Here is a 25,717-nt window from a genome sequence, read left to right as displayed (position 1 = left end):
GTAAACAGACATCTTGAACACAGTCAGGACACCTCCAGCATACAGGTGGTGGTCAGAAGGAACTGTGTAAACTGACTGTTCAAGACAAGTTGACGAATTAGTCTCTGCAGGGGCCCGGGGCTGACAGGTCCACTTGAAGCGCTAACTCCGCGTGATATCCGTGTACCGTGGTGCATGGTATTATTTATTTTAAAATTAAACAGTCTGTCATTCTTTATGTTGATTAATCTACAGTGAGTATAAAGTCCAAATCTGATTCTGAAGACCACCCAAGAACTCTTTTTTTTCTTCTTATTTTAAGATTGGTAGATTAAATTAATGTAAACGGTCATATTCTAGTGTCATTATAGTTTTGTAGATTTCTACAGCACCAGTCTTGCTCTCAAATATCGTGGCAAAGATCAAAGTATGTACCCGATAGTGTACGTTTTATTTCTGACTGGTCTTATTAACGGAAGTGCATCCGCTGTCCAGCTATTGGTTGTTTGAAACCATTAGATTAAATATCTTTGTCACAATTGTATTTTGGTTTTGTCTGATCAGTTCAAAATTCTGATTCACATGCATGTAGAAACAAATCCTCGAATAAGTAGCATATCTGGAACCCACACATCTCATGGTATGTTTAATATTATCGATTTCTCATTGTAAACCTTGTGCAAATAAATTTTATCGCAACCTATACACGGAGATAATAAATTAAACATATATGCAAATAAAATTAAAATTCCGATTATTCAGTTTTATTCCATTGGTAATGGATATTGGAATGATTTTATGATACTCCTTAAAAAATAGAACCTGCGTTAAATATCTCCAATACTCACCATGCTAGAGTTAAAGCCGTTTGTTTCTTCTTGTCTCTCATTATCTGAGCGACTGTTTTCTTGGTCAGCGCCGATTCCTCGACGCCATTCTTGTCCTCATCTCCCAGCGTGCAATCGTCTTCCGAAAACGCAGGACTGTTATCCACTTCCGGTTCTAAAAAAAAAAAAAAACATTCATGAAATACCTTTGTCTATATTAAATCATATATTTTTCTGCTTTTGGGTAGGGGTGGGGTAGGTTTTGGTTCTCATTATTATCGTTGTTTTATTTTTTTTGTTTATTTTAGAGTTTTGTTGTTTTTGTTTGTTTTTATTTTTGTATCTTTTTTTTTCTTCTTTATTTTATTTTGTTTTTTTTTTTTTTTTTTTTTTTTTTTTTGATTTTGACTATTTTACTTAAATTTTTTTTTTTTTTTCGGTGTGTCTTGTCTTTTTTTTTTTAAATGATTTATTATGTGATTTGATATATGATCTTTTTGTATTTTATTTTTTGTTAAGATTTTCGTTTTTCTTGTTTTTTTTTTTTTAATAGTTTTTTTTTTTTTTTTTTTTTATTTTTTTTCTTTTTTTTTTTTTTTTATTTTTTTTTTTTTTTTTTTTTTTTTTTTTTTTTTTTTTTTTTTTTTTTTTTTTTTTTTTTTTTTTTTTTTTTTTTTTTTTTTTTTTTTTTGTCAATTTAGTATAGAGCGAATTCAGGATTGGATGCGCATTGGAATAAACAGACGGGCTGGGGAAAAAGTATTTATATCGAAAACGTACTATTTCTGTTGCATATAAATTGTTACTGTTAGCTATTGATGTACATAAGTTCAATTAGTGAATAGTGTATATTAAAATGTGTTTGCATAATTATACACATTTAATTTATTAATCATCCCATCAAAAATTGGATTAAAAACAACTGCAATGTTACTGAATATAGTAATGAATTTTGTAAACGTAAACAGTATCGTGTCACTCACCCTAAAACATAAAAACATTATCAAATAATTCTCTTTTTTCTAACGCAGCCACGACAAACTGGTTTGTAAATAGATAACGGATTTTTCGCCTGAAATGTCCATGACAAGCTATTGTTAAATGACTGGTTAAGATTCAATTTTATTTTCATCTTCAAGTTGATTTTTATATCTGTGAGAGGTTTATTCATGCTTGTTTTTAAGCTGTCTTAGAGTGGCAGTCCTCCTATTGGCGGTGCAAGAGGGATGGCACATCCTATTACTCCTTTGGAAGTGCAGTCCTTTTAAAGATGAGCACCTGATAGTGGATCATGGAAGCAATCACGAATTTGCCTGACATTCTTTCGACTCTGCCTTGTGCAGAGATACGATTTTGATATCGGAATATGGTTTTGTTGTCCACAGTGTATACAATCAAGTTCAATCACGCTGTCCTCAACTCACAATTTAGCTGTCTGAGCTGTTAATCCAAGTGTCGGTTATTGGTTAGTTGTTAGTCAAACAGAAGTCGGCATTGCAGCATTACACCTCCTCACTGAGTCGTTCAAAGAAACTGTTGGTGGTTATCGGTACTGGGACGCGAACCCAGTACATATAACCAGCACTAAGACTCGTCTAGTTATCATAAAACCCATCTGATTCTACATCAGTTTGCTGTCTTCTTTCTTCTTCTTTTTTGTTTTTTTTCTTTTCTTTTCTTTCTTTCTTTTTTCGTTTTTTTTCCTCTTTTTTTTCATCCTGCGCGTTTGCAAATTTTCTCCTTTTTAAAAATATTTTCCGGGAAAATTGACCCGACCAACAATCCACACATCACCCTCCACCCCCGCCTTCCCCCACCCTCCCACACACACACACACGAAACGTCGTCAAATTGTAGACCCAACCTTCATAATTTCCTGCACGCGCGTCTGTACGTGCCCATTAAACCATTACATTGATAACATTGTATTTGTTAAATGATTTTATACCCATCTGATGAGTACAGGTGTTGTCTCACCTAGGCGTAACAGTCACGTTTTAAACATTACTCAGGTACAAACTGCGGTCTGTCATTTCCTCTCTCATAAATAGATATTTATATCATCCCACACAACACCTCGCCCATCGCTGAATATCGTTTGTGGCCAAAGTCTAAATCCTTATACTGTTCCTTTAAAGGGAGGTTCACTCAAATATGTGCCTGATGTGTTGGAAAGATGCATACCCGGACGACCAACATATACTGACACTTTAAGAAATGAAAAACGCGTAATATTAGAGTTAATAAAAAAAAAACGTGATTATCCCTGCTAACTGAGGGCAGCCATTTTCTTTTGTTTTCGGTGCGTCAGGAATTCTAGCTTGGGGGTGGACCCATTGGGTTATTTCTCGTTCCAGCCAGTGCACCACGACTGGTATATCAAAGGCCGTGGTATGTGCTACCCTGTCTGTGCTTATCGAAAAGAGTAGCCCATGAAGTGGCGACCGCGGGTTTCCTCTCTCAATATCTGTGTGGTCCTTAACCATATGTCTGACGCCATATAACTGTAAATAAAATGTGTTGCGTGCGTCGTTAAATAAAACATTTCCTTCCTTCCTTCTAGCTTGGGGAAAAGTGACGTCATCTCCGACCAACTACAGTATGCACAGTGTAAACAAAGGCAGTCATTTACGACAAGGCGCTTCGCTATTATCAACTTGTAAAACAACATAAATGGCTTTATAATATAATAAACTATTTAACTAAATATATTTCAATTTGCATTAATAGAACGAAATGGGATTATAGTATTTTTCTCTCTTACAAAAAGCCAAAGAAAAAATGCATATTATTAGGCCTATTGGTAGGGTACGTTGGAGTAGAAACGACCACTCACGATACCTAAGTCATAATTTTCTTTGGGACTACGTAATTGGTCAGTTTGGTGATTTTAGATGGAAAAGTCTGCTTAATCAAGGGTTTCGCAGAATTATTTACAGTAATACAGTAGGACAGCTGATTAAGTCCATTATCAGTTTAGGGGTGGCCCTGTGATCTTTATAAAACGTGCACGTATTGTTTTGTGTGTCTGGACACCTTGACTTGGTGACCGTCCAAAATATACACCTGCCAGGAACCACAGGTACAGGCCACGGAGAGAAAAGACCAATTAACTAAGAAAACACTCCGATTTTCATTTCAGTACGTGGGTTAATGTAGGGACAAAACATAATACAGTTATTTTGACACGTTGACAGACAGACAGACAGACACATTGTGTATTACAGTCTCACCTCAATTTTAAAAAACATACATCAATAAAACAATAATATATAAAATAGCACTGAGCCACTCCATATGGAGTTATGAGAGACTATACAGAATCGACATATAAAATATATAAATATTACATTAAAAACATATTAAAAACATCTAACACGAAAATAAAACATGCTATTATATTCAGTCCAATTATAAATAGTCTATATATTAAAATAATATAAAACTAAAACACATTTAAGACATTTAATAAAATATTATCATCCTCTGTTACTATTCAATCAAGTAACAGATATAAATATAGTATCTTATTTAAAACGCTTGTCTCCTTTTTTCTAAAATTAATTTGCTGGTTTTGGCACTTAATCTACATACGGTATCTATAGCAGTTATAAAACCATCCCATAATTCCAAGCACTTATTAAATAAAATCTCTCTCAGCTCTTTATACACGAGGCAATAAAGTAGAACATGTTGCTCATTTTCTACACAATTGTGACAATTAAAACAAACTCGCTCATTCACTGGGGTGTTATTAAAACGACCGGTTTCTATATGTATAGGAGCAACTCCACATCGAAACATAGCTAACCCTCTTCGGTGAGATCTAATCATACCTTCTTGTATAAATAGTTCAACTCCAAACTCCTTTTTGAACATGTATAGCCTACACGGAGCTTGTTACTACTACCTGTTCCTCTTACACTTTGCGTCCGTGATATTGAAACTTTCCAGTTTTCTATGAAGCTTTCGAACACTGTTTTTCTGACTGTGTAAACAACTTGTTTAATCAAATGCCCATTTGTGATATTAATAAAGTGATCTAAACCAAGACTACGCAACTTAAACTGTACTCTGTAAGACCAATTTTTCTTATTCTTATGTGTCAGTTGTTTTGCCCACCGATACATTTTATAGGTTATTCTGTTGTTATTTAAGCAGTTAAGTTTCGTGTATAATCTAATAACACTCCCCCACTGCTCCACAACAGGTGGGGTCCAACCCATATCATCAATTACAGCACTATTGGGAGCAAACTTCCTAAGGCCCATATAAAATCTCACAGCTCTGTTCTGAACAGTGTTTATAGCTGATTTGGTATATGTTCCCCATATTGCTGAACCATACTCTATTGTGGACCACACCATCGTATCAAAACGTTTCGTATAGGTTTTGTAGTTCATCCCACCTATGACTTTAAACTTTGAAACCAAGAGTGATGATGGTTTATTTTGTATTGAAAAATAATATATACTTATTGCTGGCTTATTGGGATGGATATTATTACAGAACATTGCGATGCATCCGAGAAAAAAAAATCATATTTATCACCAAATTGATAGATTGATTTATTTGACATGATGTGTCAAATAGCTTTGCTACCGTTTAATTTTTTTTTTTTTTTTTAATTTTTGTAATATTTCCGAACCCCTAGTTTCCTTCCTTCGGTTTTCATCAAATTGGACCATGATATAGCTTAATTGATAGATGACTTGCCTGAGGTCAAAAGATCGACTCCCCTAGGTGGACCTATTCTCGAAATATGACTTTTCATGTTCCAGCCAGTGTTCCACGACTTGTATATCAAAGGCTGTGGTATGTACTGTCCTGACTGGGAAAGTACATGTAAAAGATCCCTTGTTTGTAATGAAAACAATGTTGTGGGTTTCCTTTGAAGATTGTGTCAGAATTACCAAATGTTGGACATCCGATAGCCGATGAGTAATAAATCAATGTGCTCTAGTGGTGTCATTAAACAAAACAAACTTTCATCAGGCATGCCTATCGTGGACACAACCTCTGACCTCCCCAGAGAGTACTATCCTAGATAGGTATGCAACTAACCACGTGCACTCTGTTGTACTCTCGTAATAATTAGATTATTAGAAGTTAACCGTTCAAAATAATATTACCAACGGGTTTGTCAGTTTTTCGTAATATGGGTGATTTATTGCTATTTACATGATGTAGACATACGGTAAACTAGTTGAGCTGTATTACCCTATAAATCTGTCTTCCATTCCGACTGAAATGCTCAAAGACAGTTAGCGAGTATACTAACTGCTCGAGTCGTGATGATGTTTGTACAAACATGTAAGATGCGGTTCACGGTAAAGAATCTGTGTGTAATGGAATTATGTTTACTGAATGACGTAATCTTATAAGATGATCATAAAATGGCGTGACTGCAAAATAATAGCGAGATTTCACGTGTAATAAATCACAGCACGGTGTATTGGAACGTTTTAATTGCATGATCATTTGCCTTTGCGAAATAGGGTGGGGGTAGGGGGGTGGGGGGTCAAATACATGTATTTCAAATAAAGGTTTGTCTATTGCCTTGGTTTTACCACGTTATAATTTTAAAAATACAACAACAAAAATCGCCCAAAACGTAGGTGCACGTGCATGTGTATGTGTGTGTGCGTGTGCACATACATACATGCATGTATATAATAATGCACATTCCACTAGTAGATCGATTAAAAAACTTCCGACTGGCTATTCTATGGTGATGACCATCAAATGAAATAAGCAGGACCGAAATTGATTATAATGTGACGTATAAGGTAACCTGAAACTTATTGCTCTGTTAATAACAAGCGCAGGCGCAGTAAATAGGTTTCAGTTAGAAGAGATTGTTTTAATATTTTAAACTGGGTTTTGAGAAATGAGATATTATACTCGTGGTATTTACATACCATTTATCATGTTTTCGCTCTTTCGATACACTTTGAACAAGTCGCAAAATCAGTGGTATACTAGTACAGCGGAACTCTATATTATATATAAACTATTTTCACAGAAAATGATTTTTGACGTCACGCAATACGGCTTACGTATACTTAAACGTATATACGTAATAGAGATAAATGAAATCTGAACCTTACATACGTATACGTGTGTGTGTGTGTGTGTGTGTGTGTGTGTGTGTGTGTGTGTGTGTGTGTGTGTGTGTGTGTGTTATCATGTCTAATGTAATGACCAAGAAAACAAAATGACATGACTCGACAGACCCAACATGACTCATACTAAATCAAACCGAACTTTGCCCTCGTACCCTGCACAACACTCATGCACCTCTATTAATATGCAGCATGTTTGCACCTGTATTTTATAGTACATTAAAGGGACTGTCCTGACTAAGATGTTTTCGACAAATACATTCTTTTTACAACAAAAACTACGTTTTTTTGTTTGTTAAGAATATCACTGTATTGTTATCCAAGTGTTTCTGGTTATCCAAATGTTTGTACTAGCTTAAACTTTATTGTGCTTCCTGGTGTCTATTTCTTCGTACGCACGAAATTATTGAAATGTAAAATCCACTTTGGGTTACTCCAAACGTTAGGACAACAAGAAAGAGACAGACACTGATATTCTTAACAAGAATATGTATTTACTTTAATTGATTGATTGATTGATTTATTAAAAATTGCAGTCGCCATTATTGTACAAGTTAATGTTTGTAATTACGAGAGGGCCTCGTAAGTTGAATAACTTGTGTCCAGTCCTTTTGTATATACATGTATATATTATATGCAACAAAATATGTTTTCAATCAAATTAATATGTACATTTAGTAATTAATACGGCTTTGTTAGTCGGGTACATGTTACAATGGCAGAAAACGTAATAATCGATTAATAATTGTACATTGGGTTTATAGCAAACTTAAATTTCTTTAACCTAGACCTTTTTTATTTAGGTGTAATATTTTTGCTATCAAAACTATTAAATAACAAATAATGATATGATTAATAAAACGAAAATAAACTTTTAAAATTCAAATTGTGTTGTACAAAATAATTAAAATGTTCTCTGTAATATCATTTCTAACGGTTTGTCATTTCATTATGTAGTTACATGTACTGATTAAACAAAATGTGTCAAAATACACATTTGTATATTAAATAGGCACACACAGTTAAAATTAAGTTCATTTTCTTTAACGACACCACTAGAGCACATGATTTATTTATTGGATGTCAAACATTTGTTAATTTTGACATATAGTTTTAAAGAGGAAACCCGTTACTTTTTTCTATTAATAGCGAGGGGTCTTTTATATGCAGCATCTCACAGACAGGATAGCACATACCACCGCCTTTGATATACCAGTCATGGTGCACTGGCTTAAATAAGAAATAGCTCAATGAGCCACCGACTGGAATCTATCGTAGACCTACCGCGCATCAAACGAGCGCTTTACCACTGAGCTACGCCCCGCCCCTAAACAGGTACACAGTCCGGTCTTTGAATACACAGTGAATGTTAGCCGACTGTTAACTCGATTCCAGTGCCTCGTACAACATTCCATTTTCATCACGGAATACGGTTTTGTCATTCAGATTTGTATAAATGTTTTTATGAATTATGGATAACTCATTTAGAGGTGCAGTATAATAGTGACAACTGTCATATCTCGCTATTTTACATTTATTTGTGATAAATAAATACAATTAATCAATCCCATATATAATCTATGGAGGATCCAGATAGCGACATCAGTCAAAAGAGTTGTATAAAGACAGCAAACTCGTATGCAACATCCGCCTGGAATTATAACGTTCAGAGCCCCGTTCCACGAAGCGATCTTAGCCCTAAGATCAACTTATGCGCCTAAGGTAATCTTAGGGCTAAGATCGCTTCGTGGAACGGGGCCCTGGATATAATGTTCGCCTCAGCTGAACGCTCCTGTTTCCGCCGCTCATCCTCTACAGGTTGTAGTATTTTATGGCCTTGTAGTTGAGCGAATAACGTTTACCTTTAAAAAAAAACGTTTGTTTTTAAAAATTCATATATTGTAATTTCTTGTGTTTTTCCAGCGTGCTTCATATACGTTTTAAAACATTGAAATTTACCCCCTGGGCTTATCAGCTGCTGCGGGCTATATAGACCGTGGGCCCACTATAAACCCCCCTGCCCCCCCCCCCCCCCCCTAGGGATTTTTCAAGATGAGTATATCTTTGAAGCCTATCCATAGACATATTCAAATCAGCTTGTCTGCAGGCAATCTGTTGGTGGGTGTGCCTGTAGGGCACGTTTGAGTGTAGGCACCCTATTTATTTTTAACAGGGCAAATTTCTGATCAAGGTGAATGTTCCACATAATTTTCAAAAATATTTGAAATTAATTCTGGACTATATCACTGCTTTTACTTTAAAGCCGGGTTACTGGTGAATGTATTCTACCAAAAAATAATACATTTTTGGCATCTGACTAAGCATAGTGAGTCAATGTATTTGAAATGGCCTGAGTATTACAAACATAGTATATGAAAAAACTGCATGGCAATTTTGAAGTTAACATCCAGACATATTTTGAACAGGTTTAAGACCAAATTATGAATGCTATTAATGCTAAATTACATGTTCATAACAACAAACCACAAAGCAATGCAATATATGTGGTATGGATATAGTACCGGGGGTATAATCACCAGCAAAAGTTACACAGTTCCCGATATACGTAATTCTCTATGTACATGTGTATATATACATACCGTACCTAAAACATTCTGATCCTTTTATTATTGTATTGTATTTAATATCTGAAGGCAGCATTACTTAAATATGGTGCAGTACATGCTGTCTAAACCATTTACATGGATATTTTGAATATTTTTATATTACACACAAGTCTTACACACATAAAAAGTGAATTTACATACCATTCTAGGCAAGTCTGCATTACATGTACAATTTATCTATCTCACAACAGTTCATATTACAATAGCTAGTTTTTTTTTTGTTGCTTTTTGTAATATTTTTGAATTGCAGTTCTATTTATATTATGCTTAACTTATGTTTTGGTGTATATAATTGATATCTGCATAGAATATTGTCATCAGGCAAATATCTAGCACTATAAAAATCTAACTTTCATTCCCAATTCTCAAACATTTTGTGTGACCCAAATATGATATATGTGAAGTTTATACTTTTCTATTTCCACATCCTTCCTTTCATTTTATAAAGTAGATGTTAATAACAATTACAAAACAATATAATATGAGGTATGAATAATTATATACTTCTCAAAATAAGTTACTAGTAAGCAATGCCAGAAATGGTTTAATTTCTATGTATACACATACTTAGGATTGCCTGAAGCTTCTATTATTAAAAAAACAAATTGGCCTGGCTTTTTTCTATAACATATTGAGGCTTCATTATTCAAATATGGTTAAGTACATGGAGTTTATATACTATGTTCACAAATTTATGAAGATGTCCCTCTGTTCTTAGTACCAGCCAATTATAAGTACCTTTCCTCGGCATGTGTGTTAAAACATTTACAATTCATCTATCTCACAGAAGCTTGTACTATTTTACATAAACATATTTGTATTTAAATTGTGCTTAATTTATGCTTAGGTTTATATAATTGACATCAGATATAGTCATCAGGCATATCTAGCACTTGACATTCTTTCCTATTTCAGTCTTATCATCTGACTCAGATATAATGTCTATTATGTTCACAATATCTGTCATTTCTTATTTTTCTTCTGGGTCTTTGCTCTTGTTCCTCCCTTAATATGTCAACAATTCTTGCATTATCAGATAACAAACCATCCAATTCAGCTTCAGTATTTCTTTGGACATTTCTCAGCCATTTCTATGTGGTTGAGGAATACCCTGGACTTTGTGATATGACTAATACTATATGAGACCATGGTAATTTGCTCTCTTCCAATTTGCTCTATTGGTACAGCATATTTTCAGGGAATATCTACTGGATGGAAGGTTTGCAACTAATCCACAGTAGCATAATAACAGCATTCGTGGTTTGGCACTAAATGTCTCATGTGAAAGGGGTTCTTCCAAGCCACACTTGATCTAAGGAATCCCTACAAAGGTCTTAAGAGACTGGAAGACCTTTTAAATGAAAAAAAGAAAACTCTGCCCTCAGCTTCTTGGGAAGAGGGTTCTATTTGTGAGACAAAGTACATGTTTCAAACGCAAACCATGTCTGGGGGTGTTGTAACGTGCACAAGAAGATGCAGAGATAAAGATTATACTTCAATGTCTGTACATTGCTGCCAGTTCACCATCCAAGATACGGACATTTTATACACTCAATTTGGCAACAAGAGGCATCTTATAGATGTGCACAGCATCATTAAGGATGCAGGGAAGACACCAACTAGCAATTCCAGCTGTGCTTGCCATTACTGGCTATGATACCAACAGTGCTTTTATGCAGAATGGAAAACTGGTTTTGAATATTCTCAAGTAACACCAAGACTTCCTTGAAGTGTTGTTAGCTCATGGAAGTTCAGTAAAAATTGATGTTCATATATTTAAGAAGCAGATCATTTCATATACCTTCTCTATAGGAGTGCAGGTGCGAATAACATACAAAAACATCATGACTTGAGAAATATCTGGAAATGTTTGTTGCCAAACCAAGGATGATAATATTGAACTACAGTAGAGTATAAATCAGCCTTCTCCACTCTACATGTATGTATTCACTGAGAATGCTCTGAGAATGCACATAAAGAGAACAAATTGCCAAGTTGTCATTTGGTATCAGTCATGCCAGGCAGTCCAGGCTATTTCCCAACCAAATTGTCATATGGCTGAGAAATTTTAGAAGGAACACTAGAGATGAAACAGTGATATTATACTATGAGCGCTGATGGACATACTGATGGAGGAACCAGAGCAGAGTCTGGAGAAGGAGAATACCAGAAATTGTGAACATGACAGACATATTTTAATTGCACGAAAATGCAAAGGAATATGAAAGGAAGTCAAAACTTTCGTAGACAATATTTGATGTAGAAACTAATTATATACACCTGAGCATAAATTAAGCACAATGTAAATATAAAGGCAAATCTAAAAATATTACAAACACAGACTAGTATAAGATGAACTTCTGTGAGATAGATGACTTGTACATGTAATGCAAAAGAAATTATGGTAGGTACACAAAACTGATGCTTTAAATTCTTAACACTGGTGTTTAGTAAAGAGGGACATATTCATAATATTGATGCACATACATGTATACTCAACAAAATTAATTAAGGGCTAGTAAACTTTCTTGTATTATAATATAATTCTTTGTTACTGTCATATTATTTTAGCATGTTTTGGTCTATACATTTTTTCAGTAAACTTTTACTGGTTATACACGCAAAAAACACTGGGTATTTCACATATTTATGAAAAATATTGAAATGAGCATTAGGATAGTATTTGTTACACATTTGTTCAGAATGTTTTTTGTCATTGTGTTCCCTCAAAATTGTTATTTAAGTCATTAAGTTTAAGAACGTGCCACAATGCTGACAACTTTCAACGGAAGAAGTTGTATTTTCCCCCATATTTAAAGGAAAATGCTAAAATATCTATTGGACCTTAATTAAGTTTGTTGAGTATAGTATAGGCAGATATACTGAACCATATTTGAATAATGCTGCCTCAATATATTAAATACAGTGTAATTTTTAATAGTAAAAGGTTCGAGCAGCCCAAAATATGTGTAAATATAGAACATAATGCATTTCAGGCATTGCTTAACTTTTGCCGATGAGTATATCATTATTCATACCACATATTGCATAGTTATTTGGTTTGTTACTATTAACATCTAGTATAGGATGAATATCATTCATTTTGGCCTTATATCTGTTAAAAATTCATATGGATGACAACTTTATCACTATATTTAATTTTTCAATATAGTGTTTTTAGGACACAAAATGTGCAACGGTACCCCCCATTCAAATGGCGATATTTTTTTAATCCACCAACAGTTTTGCTGCAGACAAGCAGATATTACATTCATATATAATGAGGTGTCCAAAAATCCCGGGGGGGAGGGGGGGATTTCGGTATCTGGCCCATGGACTAATATGGCCCACAAGAAATACACAAGAAGTTACGATATAAATTTGGCGGATAACCGCGATAATGCTAACTTTTAATTATTAAAAAAATATTTTTTATAAAGTAAAATTATGTTTATATGTATGTATATATATATATATATATATAGATATAGATATATATATATATATATATATATATATATATATATATATATATATATATATATATATACTTCTTTGTTTCCATTTTTATCACTGTTGTGCTAAAACAGAAATGAAACAAACATATTTTATCTAGCCATTGTTAGCCTATTAGTATTGTAATAATAATATGATCCCATTTTGTGCTGGGTTTAAAAAATATATTTATCTGCAGTTTTCACGAGCCACGTCCATGCATGCGTCCAAACCAGCCAGTATACAGTTTATGCGGTGTTACTCAGGTGATGAGGTGTTACTCTAGTTGACGCTGTAGACGGTGTATGGTCGGCAGGGTGTGTGACTAGCACTTGAGATCCTCCACAAGCACGTCGAGTGCTTACACTGGGCACACTCGAGTACCGTCCGTTCAACGCTGCAGGTAGACGATGTACAGCTCTAGTGTGTAGGATGTGTATGCAGTTTTTGCGTTAAGTGTCGTCCAATTTATACACGAATGAATAGCTATATTTCTCTCCATCAAAATATCCATTTGTCCGTCCGTCCGTCCGTCAATCATCTCTATATATACCTGTCACTTCATATATACATGACCGGCCTCGGTTGCGTCGTGGTTAGGCCATCGGTCTACAGGCTGGTAGGTACTGGGTTCGGATCCCAGTCGAGGCATGGGATTTTTAATCCAGATACCGACTCCAAACCCTGAGTGAGTGCTCCGCAAGGCTCAGTGGGTAGGTGTAAACCACTTGCACCGACCAGTGATCCATAACTGGTTCAACAAAGGCCATGGTTTGTGCTATCCTGCCTGTGGGAAGCGCAAATAAAAGATCCCTTGCTGCTAATCGGAAAGATTAGTGGCGACAGCGGGTTTCCTCTCAAAATCTGTGTGGTCCTTAACCATATGTCTGACGCCATATAACCGTAAATAAAATGTGTTGAGTGCGTCGTTAAATAAAACATTTCTTTCATATATACATTTGTTAGTCTGTCCGATTATCCGTCCATTCATCCGTCCGTTCGTATCCATCCGTATTGAAGTCTTGTTCCGTAAAAAAAAAGATCGATTCAGCTCAGAGGCATGTTTATGAGGCCGAGCGCTCGCGAATAACGACTGGTTTCCATCATATACTAATCACATTGAAATATTTAACATTAGATGCAGCTGTAAAACAAACACAACAGAAAGAAGAATAAACAAAACATTTAAAAAGCCGAAAAACAACAACAAAGAAAGAAGTGTTTTATTTAACGACGCACTCAACACATTTTATTTTCGGTTATATGGCGTCAGACATATGGTTCAGGACCACACATATTTTGAGAGGAAACCCGCTGTCGCCACTACATGGGCTACTCTTCCGATTGGCAGCAAGGGATCTTTTATTTGCGCTTCCCACAGGCAGGATAGCACAAACCATGGCCTTTGTTGAACCAGGTATGGATCACTGGTCGGTGCAAGTGGTTTACACCTACCCATTAAGCCTTGCGGAGCACTCACTCAGGGTTTGGAGTCGGTATCTGGATTAAAAATCCCATGCCTCGACTGGGATCCGAACCCAGTACCTACCAGCCTGTAGACCGATGACCTGCCACGACGCCACCAAGGCCGGTAAACAACAACAAGGTTTATAAGACTTAAAACACACGCGATGTAGGGGTAATGGTCAACAATGCCGAAGGCTATAGGTTCGAATCCCAGCCTTGATATTATAAATAGAGTTTTATAATAGATTTATGTTCATAATAATGCAAATTCAGTTTTGAATGAGCCAACCATTCACGAATATTATCTTTATTTTTACATTTCCAAATTTCCTTCGTCCACCGAAGTTAAATGAACTAAGTTAAAATGTATAACGTCGGTCACCATGGACTGTTGACGATGTTATTCACGGCAGACGACCAGTTCGTGGCCACTGCCCTGAGTTCATCAACCAAGCGTTTGCAGAACTTCAGGAAGCGTCTATTTTTGATGTAGAACCTTACATTTGGTAGATCAGGGCTATCGGAGTTCAAACGTTTACGGTCATCTTTGAAAAACGTTATGTTTTTTTGTTTTTGTTTTTTCCATCAAAGGACATGGTATGTGTTGTCCTTTCCATAGGATATAAATGCATATAAAAGAAACCTTAATTTAGATTATATGTCAGAATTATCAAATGTTTGACATCTAATATCCGATATTCAGTAAACAAATGTTCTTTAGTATTGTCGTTAAACAAAACCAATTTTAAGCTATACCACACTCCCAAGCCCAGAGGAAGCCTATATGGGAAATTAAGAATCATAATAGTGAACTCTGTTAACGTGCCCCTTTGCGTGGCCAGTCATATGGCCTGGGACGGATTAATTTACTTTAATGGGTCAATTTGGACAATTTATAAAATGGGGGATATGGATCTATAATTTCCAGCGCCAGTCAAAATATTTATTTAAATGTTATGATAATTTATTCTAAAAAAACAACAAAAAAAACAACAACATTGTCGCAAATTTAGAATGGGCTAATCCAAAACAAATAAAGTTTTACTTTTAAATTTAATTGCTATCATGCATTAAGCCTTTGGGGAAAAAATAACAATCGGTCTAGAAGATATCCAAAGATGGCACAGTGATGTCTGAATCTAAAATACAGTGTTGCATGTTCTGAAGGCCAAGCGCTCACGAACAAACTGAACGGCATCATCACTTCTATTATATCACATTCATATCGAGGCTTACTCGGACTTACATTTTTGGGTCGAGTTTCAAAATTTTATGTTTAGTTTTTTATAAATAGTCCGACGCAATTTACTTTGGTAGCCCGTCAAAATTTTCTAAAAATTACCTTCATTCTCTTTAGCTGAGTAATCACCTTCTTTTTTTTTCTTCTTTTTTTTTTCGGCCTCTAAATTTTATTCCAGACCACTGTTCGCATTGACTTTTGGTTTTAGGTTTGCAAATTTCGCCCACTTCAAACTTCACACCCTACAATCTCTGCCCTGGACTCGGTCGTTGGCACATCCAGAGCATGGGTCTAGGGTGGGCGTGCCTGAACCTTCATTAGATATAGGCAAAGGGCATCTCACGTTAGGCGCAAAAACCAGTATAGTGAGCGGTCGTGATTTCTCGCCTTCCTGAACATGCTAGGATGGATCAACGGGTGGTCCAGTTGGGATATTTCTCGTCCCAGCCAGTGCACCATGACTGTTATATCAAAGGCCATGGTATGTGCTACCCTGTCCGTGGGATGGTGCATATAAATGAACTATTGTTAATGGAAACATCTAGCGGGTTTCCCCTCTATGACTATCTGTCAGAATTACCTTACATTTGACATCCAATAGTCGATGATAAATACATCAATGTATTCTAGTAGTGTCGGGGACGGGGAGTGCTCGCTTGTGGTGCTTGCGTCGCAGGAACGTTCCAACCAGTGCATCGCAACTGGTCAAAGGCCGTGGTATGTGCTTTACTGTCTGTGGGAAAGTGCATATAAAAGATACTTTGCTGCATTAGGAAAAGTGTAGCGAGTTTCCTCTGATAACTACGTGTCAGAATTACCAAATGTGTCGCCGATGATTCATTAATCGATGTGCTCTAGTTTTGTCGTTAAAAAAAAAAAAACTTTAACTAGTGGTGACGCTAAACAAAACAAACTTTACTTTCTTCCTGAACATGCTTCTGTATTTGTTTTCACTCGGCATATAAAAACATTTCAGGACGCAATTTGACGCTTTGAGGGTTTTAGGTTGGAAACATTAGGGGTCTGTAAAATGCTAGATACAAATTTTGATTCTTAAAAGTGGCTCTTTTTCTTCCGAATTAACCACTGCAACGAGAAGAACTTGAAGGTCAGCCCACCCGCTACTGGACTGCCCCTGGAGAGACAGGTTTTTTGGGGGGGGTTTTCCGTTCAAACTTGATCCACGGATGTGTGGGTCCGTGTAGACAACTGCAGGGTATTGTTGAACGAAAGGATTAACCACATTCCGACAGATAGATAGTCCGCGGTATACTGAGGCGTACACGCTAAATTAGTTGAACACCTGAAACACAATGTTACCCGAACGAAACAAATAACTTTTACTTAGATGTACACGCTAAATTAATGCAACACATGAAACACAATGTTACCCGAACGAAACATTGGTAGTTTTATTTATTCGACAGAACAAATCTGGTAAGTGCACTTTAGGAAAATTTCTACTTAAGAAAACAGTTTTTTGAGAGACTGTAAAACAAAAATAAAATGTTTTATTGGTGGAAGTTTTGGTTAACGACACCACTAGAACACATTGATTTATTAATCATAGGCTATTGGATGTCAGACATTTGGTAATTCTGACATATAGTCTTAGAAAGGTAACCCACTAAATTTGTTCATTAGTAGCAAGGGATCTTTTAAAGGCACCATCCCACAGACAGGATAGCACATAGCACGGCCTTTTATATACCAGTCGTGGTGCACTGGCTGGAATGAAAAATAGCCAAACGTGACCCAAGCGAGCGCTTTACTACTGGAGCTAAGTCCCGTCCCAACATTTACTTAGAAGACGTGTGTTTTGTTTAACGACACCACTAGAGCACATTGATTATTAATTATCGGCTATTGGATGTCAAACATCTGGTAATTCAGGCATATAGTCTAAGAAAGGAAACCCGCTAGGTAGCAAGGGATCTTTTATATATACCATTCCACAGACAGGATAGCATATACCATGGCCTTTGATATACCCGTCGTGGTGCACTAGCTGGGACGAGAAATAGCCCCATGGGCCCACCGACGGGGATCGATCCTAAATCGACCGCGCATCAAGCGAGCGCTTTACCACTGGGCTGTGATCCGCCTCTTTACTTAGATGCACATACTAAATTAGTTCAACAGCAGATGACAAACATGTTACCGGACAAAAGATTGGTAGATTTAGTTATAAATGAACAAATCGAAAAACTGCACCTTTGGAAAATTTCTACTTAAGAAAAGATTTTTTTAAGGGCCTCTGAAACAAAAATAAAATGTTTCATTGGTGGAAGAAGTTAAAGTTGCAGTGTCTAATATAATTTTAATATTTAAACTTTTAGAATGGCGCACCCTGCACACGGTTGTTGTTTATTTATTTATTTTTATTTTTTATGGGGGGGTCTTTTTTTAAGGGGGGGCAGGTTGTGTTTGTTAGTTGTTTTTGTGTGGTTGTTTTGTGCGTAGTTTAATTTTTGTGAGGTGGGAGTGACGGTTCTACTTTTCACATTATTGGCTGTTATTTCTAGTTTACGTCACGCTACCAAACACATATGAAGGCACATGTCGTTGGAGTCTCAAGCGACAAGGAGTAGGTTGCAAACTGAACGACATGAAATGAATTGTTAAGGTAGAACAAGTAAAGCGTGCTTAAACCATATACAATAAAAACTGAACGAAAAAAAGGTAACAACGATCACAACAACAACAAAATAAAGGTTATATCTCAACAGCAAATAATAAATATTGTACGGGAGTGGGACACCACACACACACACACACATGAACAGTATATACAGTTACTGAAGACTGGATATAAACGTTTAATGCAATCAGCAGGTGTTGACGATGGTTGAAGATTATGGTTTTAAGAAGATGCTCAGTCGTGTCAAATTAAATCATTTCGTGAATATTACTTATATCACAGGTACTGTGTAAACTGGGAACGTTAACGGTGTGGATTTGGTGCATTTACAACCAGTCATAAATCATTTACGATATTTGAAGTGTGATACCAATTTAACACGTAACACATCACACGCGTTTTGTACTTCCTCGTTAAACAGTGTAGGTATTGTATAGGAGCGCACCTAAACTACAATAATTGAGGCGGGAGGGGTGCAGTTAAATGAATCGAGGTACAATGCAGTAACACAGGAAAGTACAAATGCTTGCACATTTACTTACTTTTTCAATTTAATTTACATTTAATTATCATTGGTCAAGCACGCACCGGCCTCGGTGGCGTCGTGACAGGCCATCGGTCTACAGGCTGGTAGGTACTGGGTTCGGATCCCAGTCGAGGCATGGGATTTTTAATTCAGATACCGACACCAAACCCTGAGTGAGTGCTCCGCAAGGCTCAATGGGTAGGTGTAAACCACTTGCACCGACCAGTGATCCATAACTGGTTCAACAAATGACATGGTTTGTGCTATCCTGCCTGTGGGAAGTGCAAATAAAAGATCCCTTGCTGCCTGTCGTAAAAAGAGTAGCATATGTGGCGACAGCGGGTTTCCTCTCAAAATCTGTGTGGTCCTTAACCATATGTCTGACGCCATATAACCGTAAATAAAATGTGTTGAGTGCGTCGTTAAATAAAACACTTCTTTCTTGGTCAAGCACGCTGTTCTTGTTACTGACATTAGATATTTGGGATGTCTGTTCAGTACAGTGCTTACTAATTAATGAGTACTGTGAGACAACTTTACACCTCCCCACTTTGGTTTGAAGCACTGATTCATTAATCACCGGCTATTGGATATCAAGCATTTGGTCATTCTGACACAGTCTGCATTAAAAAAAAAAAAAATTTTCCATTAGCAAACACGGATTTTTATATGCAGTTTATCATAGACAGCATAGTACATACCACGGTATTTGATATACCAGTCGTGGGGCATGGACTTCGGGTACTGAGATATGAATCTAGTACTCATCGGTCATAACATCGAGGTCGCTGTATATACAGCGATATAATTGTGTTATTTATATATGCACATCTTGTTTGTTGTAACACGAATAGCCACGTTATCACTTTTTGATTCACTAATTATTTGTTACATTATTTATATAAATTTACGAATAGAAATATTAAATATATATTAAATTTTGCCATAAAGATTCCATTGTTCAAAATAACTTTAAAATCACGGGTATTAGGGTGTCAGAAAAAGAATAAGCATGGTTAGAAGTAAAATCAATGGACTAAAACATTAGATTTAATTTTATTACAAAATAGAAAAAACAAACAATGTAAAAATGCCGAGTAAATGTTTTTGTTTTGTTGTTGTTTGCTTTGTTGTTGTTTGTTCTTTTAGGGTTTTTTTTATGGTTTTGGGTTCAGATTTTTTTTTTTATTTAAATAATTAATCATAACTGTTTTTAAAAAGGTACAACAGAATAAGAAAGAGAGTAAATCGGATAATAATTTAATTAATTTTTTGTAATCAGAAATATTTTCAATAACTTTTCTGGTGTGTCACAATGTGATAAGTTTATATTATAATAAAAATTATCTTCTTGTAGAAATATATCTTATTTGTCTTGTTTTTAAAAAAAACCAATAAATCCATTTTCCATAAACTATTTTTAAAGTGAATGAAGCAAAACATATTAGACATAATTGATATATGAAAAAAAACACCCCACTTTTTTCGAAATATTACATTTGATGTTTGCGAAATACTTGTTAAACATAAAACCAGTGTGTATTACTCTATTTAGTGTTCGTATTTGTTTTGCGTGGAACTCGATCTTAATTAATATTTATATCAAATCAGATAGAACTAAACTTATAGGACCGACTTTTCAAAACTTGTTTATATATTACCTGCGTGTAACTACAAACATTTACAATATTTAAATACCTGCCTTTAAGAAAAACACGCTTCGTAAATTCGACCCATAATGTTTCTTTTTAAATTTTGTAAACTTGAAATTATAATTGTCCTGATATATTTTCGAATATATATACTTTGTTTGCTGCTTCAGTACATCAGGTTATTTAATGTTGTGCCAACCAAATAGTGCACTCGTTTACGCATTAGATAAAGTAGAATTCTCAAAATCAAACGATGAAACGTCTGCCTCTACGCCCCTGTCCTCGAATCACGCCCGTTTAGATCATTGGCATAAAAAAAACATTTACATTCATGACTAAAATTCCCCAATCATCATATATAGGAAGGAACTGTTTTATTTAACGACGCCCTCAACACATTTTATTTACGGTTATGTGGCGTCGGTCATCATATATGATGAAATATTAAAACGCATGCTTCTCGTAACTGAATTAGCGTTATACTACGAAACAAAAACATATAACGCAATTAGGAAACAAGAACAAATTTAATCGAACAACCAGTTTATTCATATTTTTAAACGAAGCAATACATGTTACATTTATTAATATTAATATTAATATTAATAAAAATGGTAGAAAGGAAATGTGAAATATATTGAAAATAAAAATAAATCACAGCATTTTTATGAAAATGTTTTAGAAAATATTTTGATTATTAAATATTTTAAAAACAAAAAGAGTAGTTTGGGTACGATAGTATTTGTCAGTGATTTCACTCTTCAATTGTAATTTCTGTTACCTTGGCAAATATTAATTCAGAACATTGTTATTATTAATTAAGCTATATTTATTAGCGTTATGTATCGTGTGTTTATCTATTAATAATAGATTAGTCTTCAGTGCGTGTTACAAACATGCATTTCTTTTTATCACAATCAGAGTATTTTAGTTTGTCATTACTTATGTGCATTAAATTAAAAGTAGGTTAGATTTATATACTCTGAAGAAAATAAACTAAACTTTCGTTAAGGTAGACTGGAAATGACTTTTTGAAGTGGGGAACGTGTTAAAGTGAGGTGTGATAGCAAGAAAAACAAAAGATCTAATGTATTCATTTTTGCCCATTTTCAATCTGTCAACGCAGCCCGGGTCAAGCGCTCGAGACTGAATCTAACACGAACTACTCTTGAGTCCCCTCTCGAGTGCGAGCAATCGCCAACTCCACCACAAACGTATTTTAAAATAAACCGATACGGCAAAACGGCTTAACGATAAGATTTTCGAGAGTCCAAATAACCGGACACCGAGAACGTTAGAAATCGGTCGATGTAAAATGTGGCCTGTCAACAGTGGTTTGTATATTTTGTGAATTAAGGAAGCAGTTTTGATATCTTGTTATTTACTCTATGCTGATTCTTAGATGGATTATGAAGTTTTACATGGAAATACACATTTATGCAACCAATAGTGTAGTATGAAAACGAATATAAAGAATTTAATTTTAAAGCGTAAAATGAAAATTGAATACGGTATTCAGTTTTATTGTAATTTCACACTTTTAATTACCAAATATATTATTATCTTTTGAAATGTCATGATGGTGTCGTGGTTTATTATAATTTTACCTGTATTTATGATAAAATATTTCATAAATAACTACAGTTAAACTTCATTATAATTATACATCAAAATTTTGACATGTTAATGACTTAATTTTAGACAAGTGTTGGCCCTGAAGTTTTCGAAAAAGGAAAATCTAGTAATGTCATTTAAGGTAGAACATGTCATCGAACTATTTTAATAAAAAAATAAATACTTTAACATTCAAAACAATAAAAACGTACGCCACATTTAATTTCAACATTTAATATGCAAAAACAATGTCTTAACCGTTATGGAATACAAAATCAAGAACATTACCAAATTAACAAACATAATTAAAAATACTATTAACAAAATGGCAAAGACAAATACCTATTTACGACAATTAGGTCGTAATTTGTATTGCCGTAAACATGTACATTCGTGTGTCTGCAATGACAAGGGGGTAAAACAGATGTTGTCGTTTATTTTGAGATATAAGAAATTAATACAATTTTAAGTTGTGTTTGAATATATATGAGAATGTTTCTTTACTTAATCTTATTTATGATTTATAGACATTTGTTTTTAATTCTAAGTAAAACGGCAAAACTAGCAAAATTACAAAGCCTGTTATAAAAGTTTAATCAGACCTAAAAAGTGTCCTTTTCTGGGAACCAGACCCTACCTCGAATAAAAGGCCAACCATATTTTTTTCGAGGTGTTACTTTTCTCGATTTTTACTAATATGTAGGTGAAAACAGTTCACACATAACATTTTATTTTGACCCGTAGGCCAACCTACTATACCCATTTTTGGCATCTTCTAATCACATTTGTAAGCCTCAGTTTGTTTAAAATGCATATGTTGCAAAATGGCCATGACTATGACATTTGCATAGTTACATTTATTTATACATTTGTATTTATATTCGTGTGGTACTACGATTTCAAATGCTACAATAACCCATTCAACTAAATGTTAAACAAGTTATATAATTTTGACAATGAATTCGCAATACAATATAATGAAATATACTAATAAATATATTATATATTCACCGGGCACAAAATGATGTTTAAAACCTTCAACATTTATTTATCTATTAGTAATATTAAGAAATAAAATATTCATTAGGTATCATATTGATTGTACGTTGATATCTTAGCTCGTTTCTATTTGTGTAAATATTATAGTAGTCGTATTTCAGATTTATGCACTCCATCCTTCGGAGCTATTTAAAAATCAATGATAATAAAAATTAATAAAATCAATACTTTGTAGTAGGGGTCAGTCTTTAAAACCCCCATATAAAATCGTAAATATATTTAGTAATGTTCAAATTATATACGACCACAGTATGAACATATGGATTATTTGTGCCCAATTCATTTGAATATATACATTATATACAATAAAATATGTTTTCAGTCAAATGGTAACCACTATAACTTAAAAACATAAAGAAATGAAAAGTATGTCAAACCATGTGTTAACGGATCAAACTGTATTGTATATTAAAACAGTCTTCTCCCTCTCTCTGTCTGTCATTTAGACGTGGTATTAAAAAACTATTGCTTATATTACTCAATCAGCTAGTTTTTTTGTTTTGTTTTTTTCAAATCGCTTTCAAAATCACCTGTAGACGAATTTAAACCCGGCTGTTCTAAATCGCTGTTTTCCACGGTGATAACCGTGACCCGACAGTCCCATTGAGAGATGACTCTGCAATACCCTACTTGTGATCCTCATTCAAGAGTGTCAACTGCTCTGAACTGACAGCTGCCCTCATACACAGTTTTATTAACTATTTGCACATTTACTTTGTTCAAAGACTCTCTCCAAACAATTTTTTATATGTATATCCGCTTTGCACACGGGCTTTTAAAAATACGATATCTAAGTATTTATTACCTACCTGGTTTGACAGTCGATTTGGGACATTTCCTTCTTGCGTTTTCAGACGACATTTCTTGGGAAGTTTCAAAAGCGCGGGAACCATGCTCTGTCTCCACACTGTCCAGACGACAAAGTCGCTTTACGGGAGGCAAGACATCGACAGCAAGCATTGGGCTTGGAATATAGAATCCAACCACCCGGTTAGGGATGTATGCACGGACAGACGGATAACATCCAGGTAGTTTTCCTTTTTTTACTCGCGCAAGCTGAGTGTCGGGTGTTGAGTACTTCAAAACTAAATGACAGCTCAGAGCTTTCACGCCAGAGAGATAACGTCCTGCACAAGAACCATTTAAGCTGAGAGACTCGGAGCAGACGACACTAGTTACGTTGATGCTAGTCTCTTGGTTTGGGTCTGGAGGGTTCTTTCTCTCTCTCTTTCTCTCTCTTTCTCTTTCTATCTTTCTCTTTTTGTCTTTTTAAAATCTTATCCCAGAGTAAGTCCGACAGAAGAATACAAACTAAGCTTGATCTCGAATCGCATTGCTCTTACGAAACAATCATCAAGTGAAATGATTCATAAAATTGATACACGGTCTGAAAACATGGTTATGATATTCTACCCATGGCACCCGTCTTCCCATTGGCTGGTGGTCACGTGACCTGTGGGGTTATTGATGGCTGATCCGAATGATAAGCGTTTTTATGCTAGTTCCCTGTATCAGGAGTGTGTTGTGTGCTCTCCTGTTTGTAGACTTACAATCCATGGCCACCCGATTGAGATAACGTTCACGGTGACAGCATACGTGCAATCTTAAAGTTACACAGCTTGTGGATATATTTTTTTACTATGACCAGCTTCTGGTCCGAAAGTCCTCCGGTTAATTTGGCTTCTAGATATTATGGACAGGTGATGCAACGGGTGCAATTTGAAAATCCATTAAAAGACAGATAAGAGCCTCGCAGACATGGCGCCTTGACAATTAACAACAGATTTATTACCCGCACCAAACAGCCATATCTCGAATGACATTATTACTAACACAAACACTGTTGTAGATATATTTTTAATCGGTCGGGACTACGTATTAGTCCCTTGGTGACTTGTTTGGGCATTTTGGAGCATGTTAAGGGCCATTGGCAAACATAATAATTTTTCAGATTTCAAGTGGGAGGAAAACCATACTGTCTATGAGCTGCGTTATGGAGTGAAATATAAATGTAATAGGTGGTGGGGAAAACAGGTGTATTTTGGGGACATGACTCTCTAGCACTGGATACGCCAGTGTTAAAAGCATATCTGTTTATTTATGAACAGAATAATGGTAAACACTTTGACAATAGTTTTGCAAAATGACAGAAGCAAACCGGATACAAACACAAAGGTGCTCCATTAGTGGACAATGAAAATTAAAGCACTAGGCAGTGGCGTAGCCGTGGTGGGGGGGGGGGACCCTTTTTTAAAACTATTACATTTTATAAAATCATACATACATACATAGTGTAGGTTGCCCCCCCCCCCCCCCCCCTCCGATATATGTTGCCCCCTTATTAAAAATCCTGTCCTATAACACTAGTCTACTTAGTTTTTGATTATTCAAAAAGTTGTAAATAAGTAAATATAAAGATAAATATTTTGATAACAAGAGAAAGTTGCTAATTAAAGTAATTATAG

General features: G+C 35.2%; 1 protein-coding gene across 1 annotated transcript in view; it reads right to left on the bottom strand.

The window, feature by feature from the left end:
* LOC121381754 (DNA-binding protein RFX6-like) overlaps positions 1-24,212 on the bottom strand; it is a 72,642-nt gene extending 48,430 nt beyond the window's left edge. The window contains exons 1-2 of the mRNA XM_041511102.1: positions 24,062-24,212; positions 828-981 (exon numbers count right to left, since the gene is read on the bottom strand). Coding sequence (XP_041367036.1) covers positions 828-981; positions 24,062-24,212 — 305 coding nt within the window. The remainder of the gene's footprint in view (positions 1-827; positions 982-24,061) is intronic.
* Positions 24,213-25,717: the final 1,505 nt, after the last annotated feature.

Source organism: Gigantopelta aegis, chromosome 9, assembly GCF_016097555.1.
Source record: "Gigantopelta aegis isolate Gae_Host chromosome 9, Gae_host_genome, whole genome shotgun sequence".
Taxonomy (NCBI): Eukaryota; Metazoa; Mollusca; class Gastropoda; order Neomphalida; family Peltospiridae; genus Gigantopelta; species Gigantopelta aegis.
This window is presented reverse-complemented; position numbering and strand designations above follow the sequence as displayed.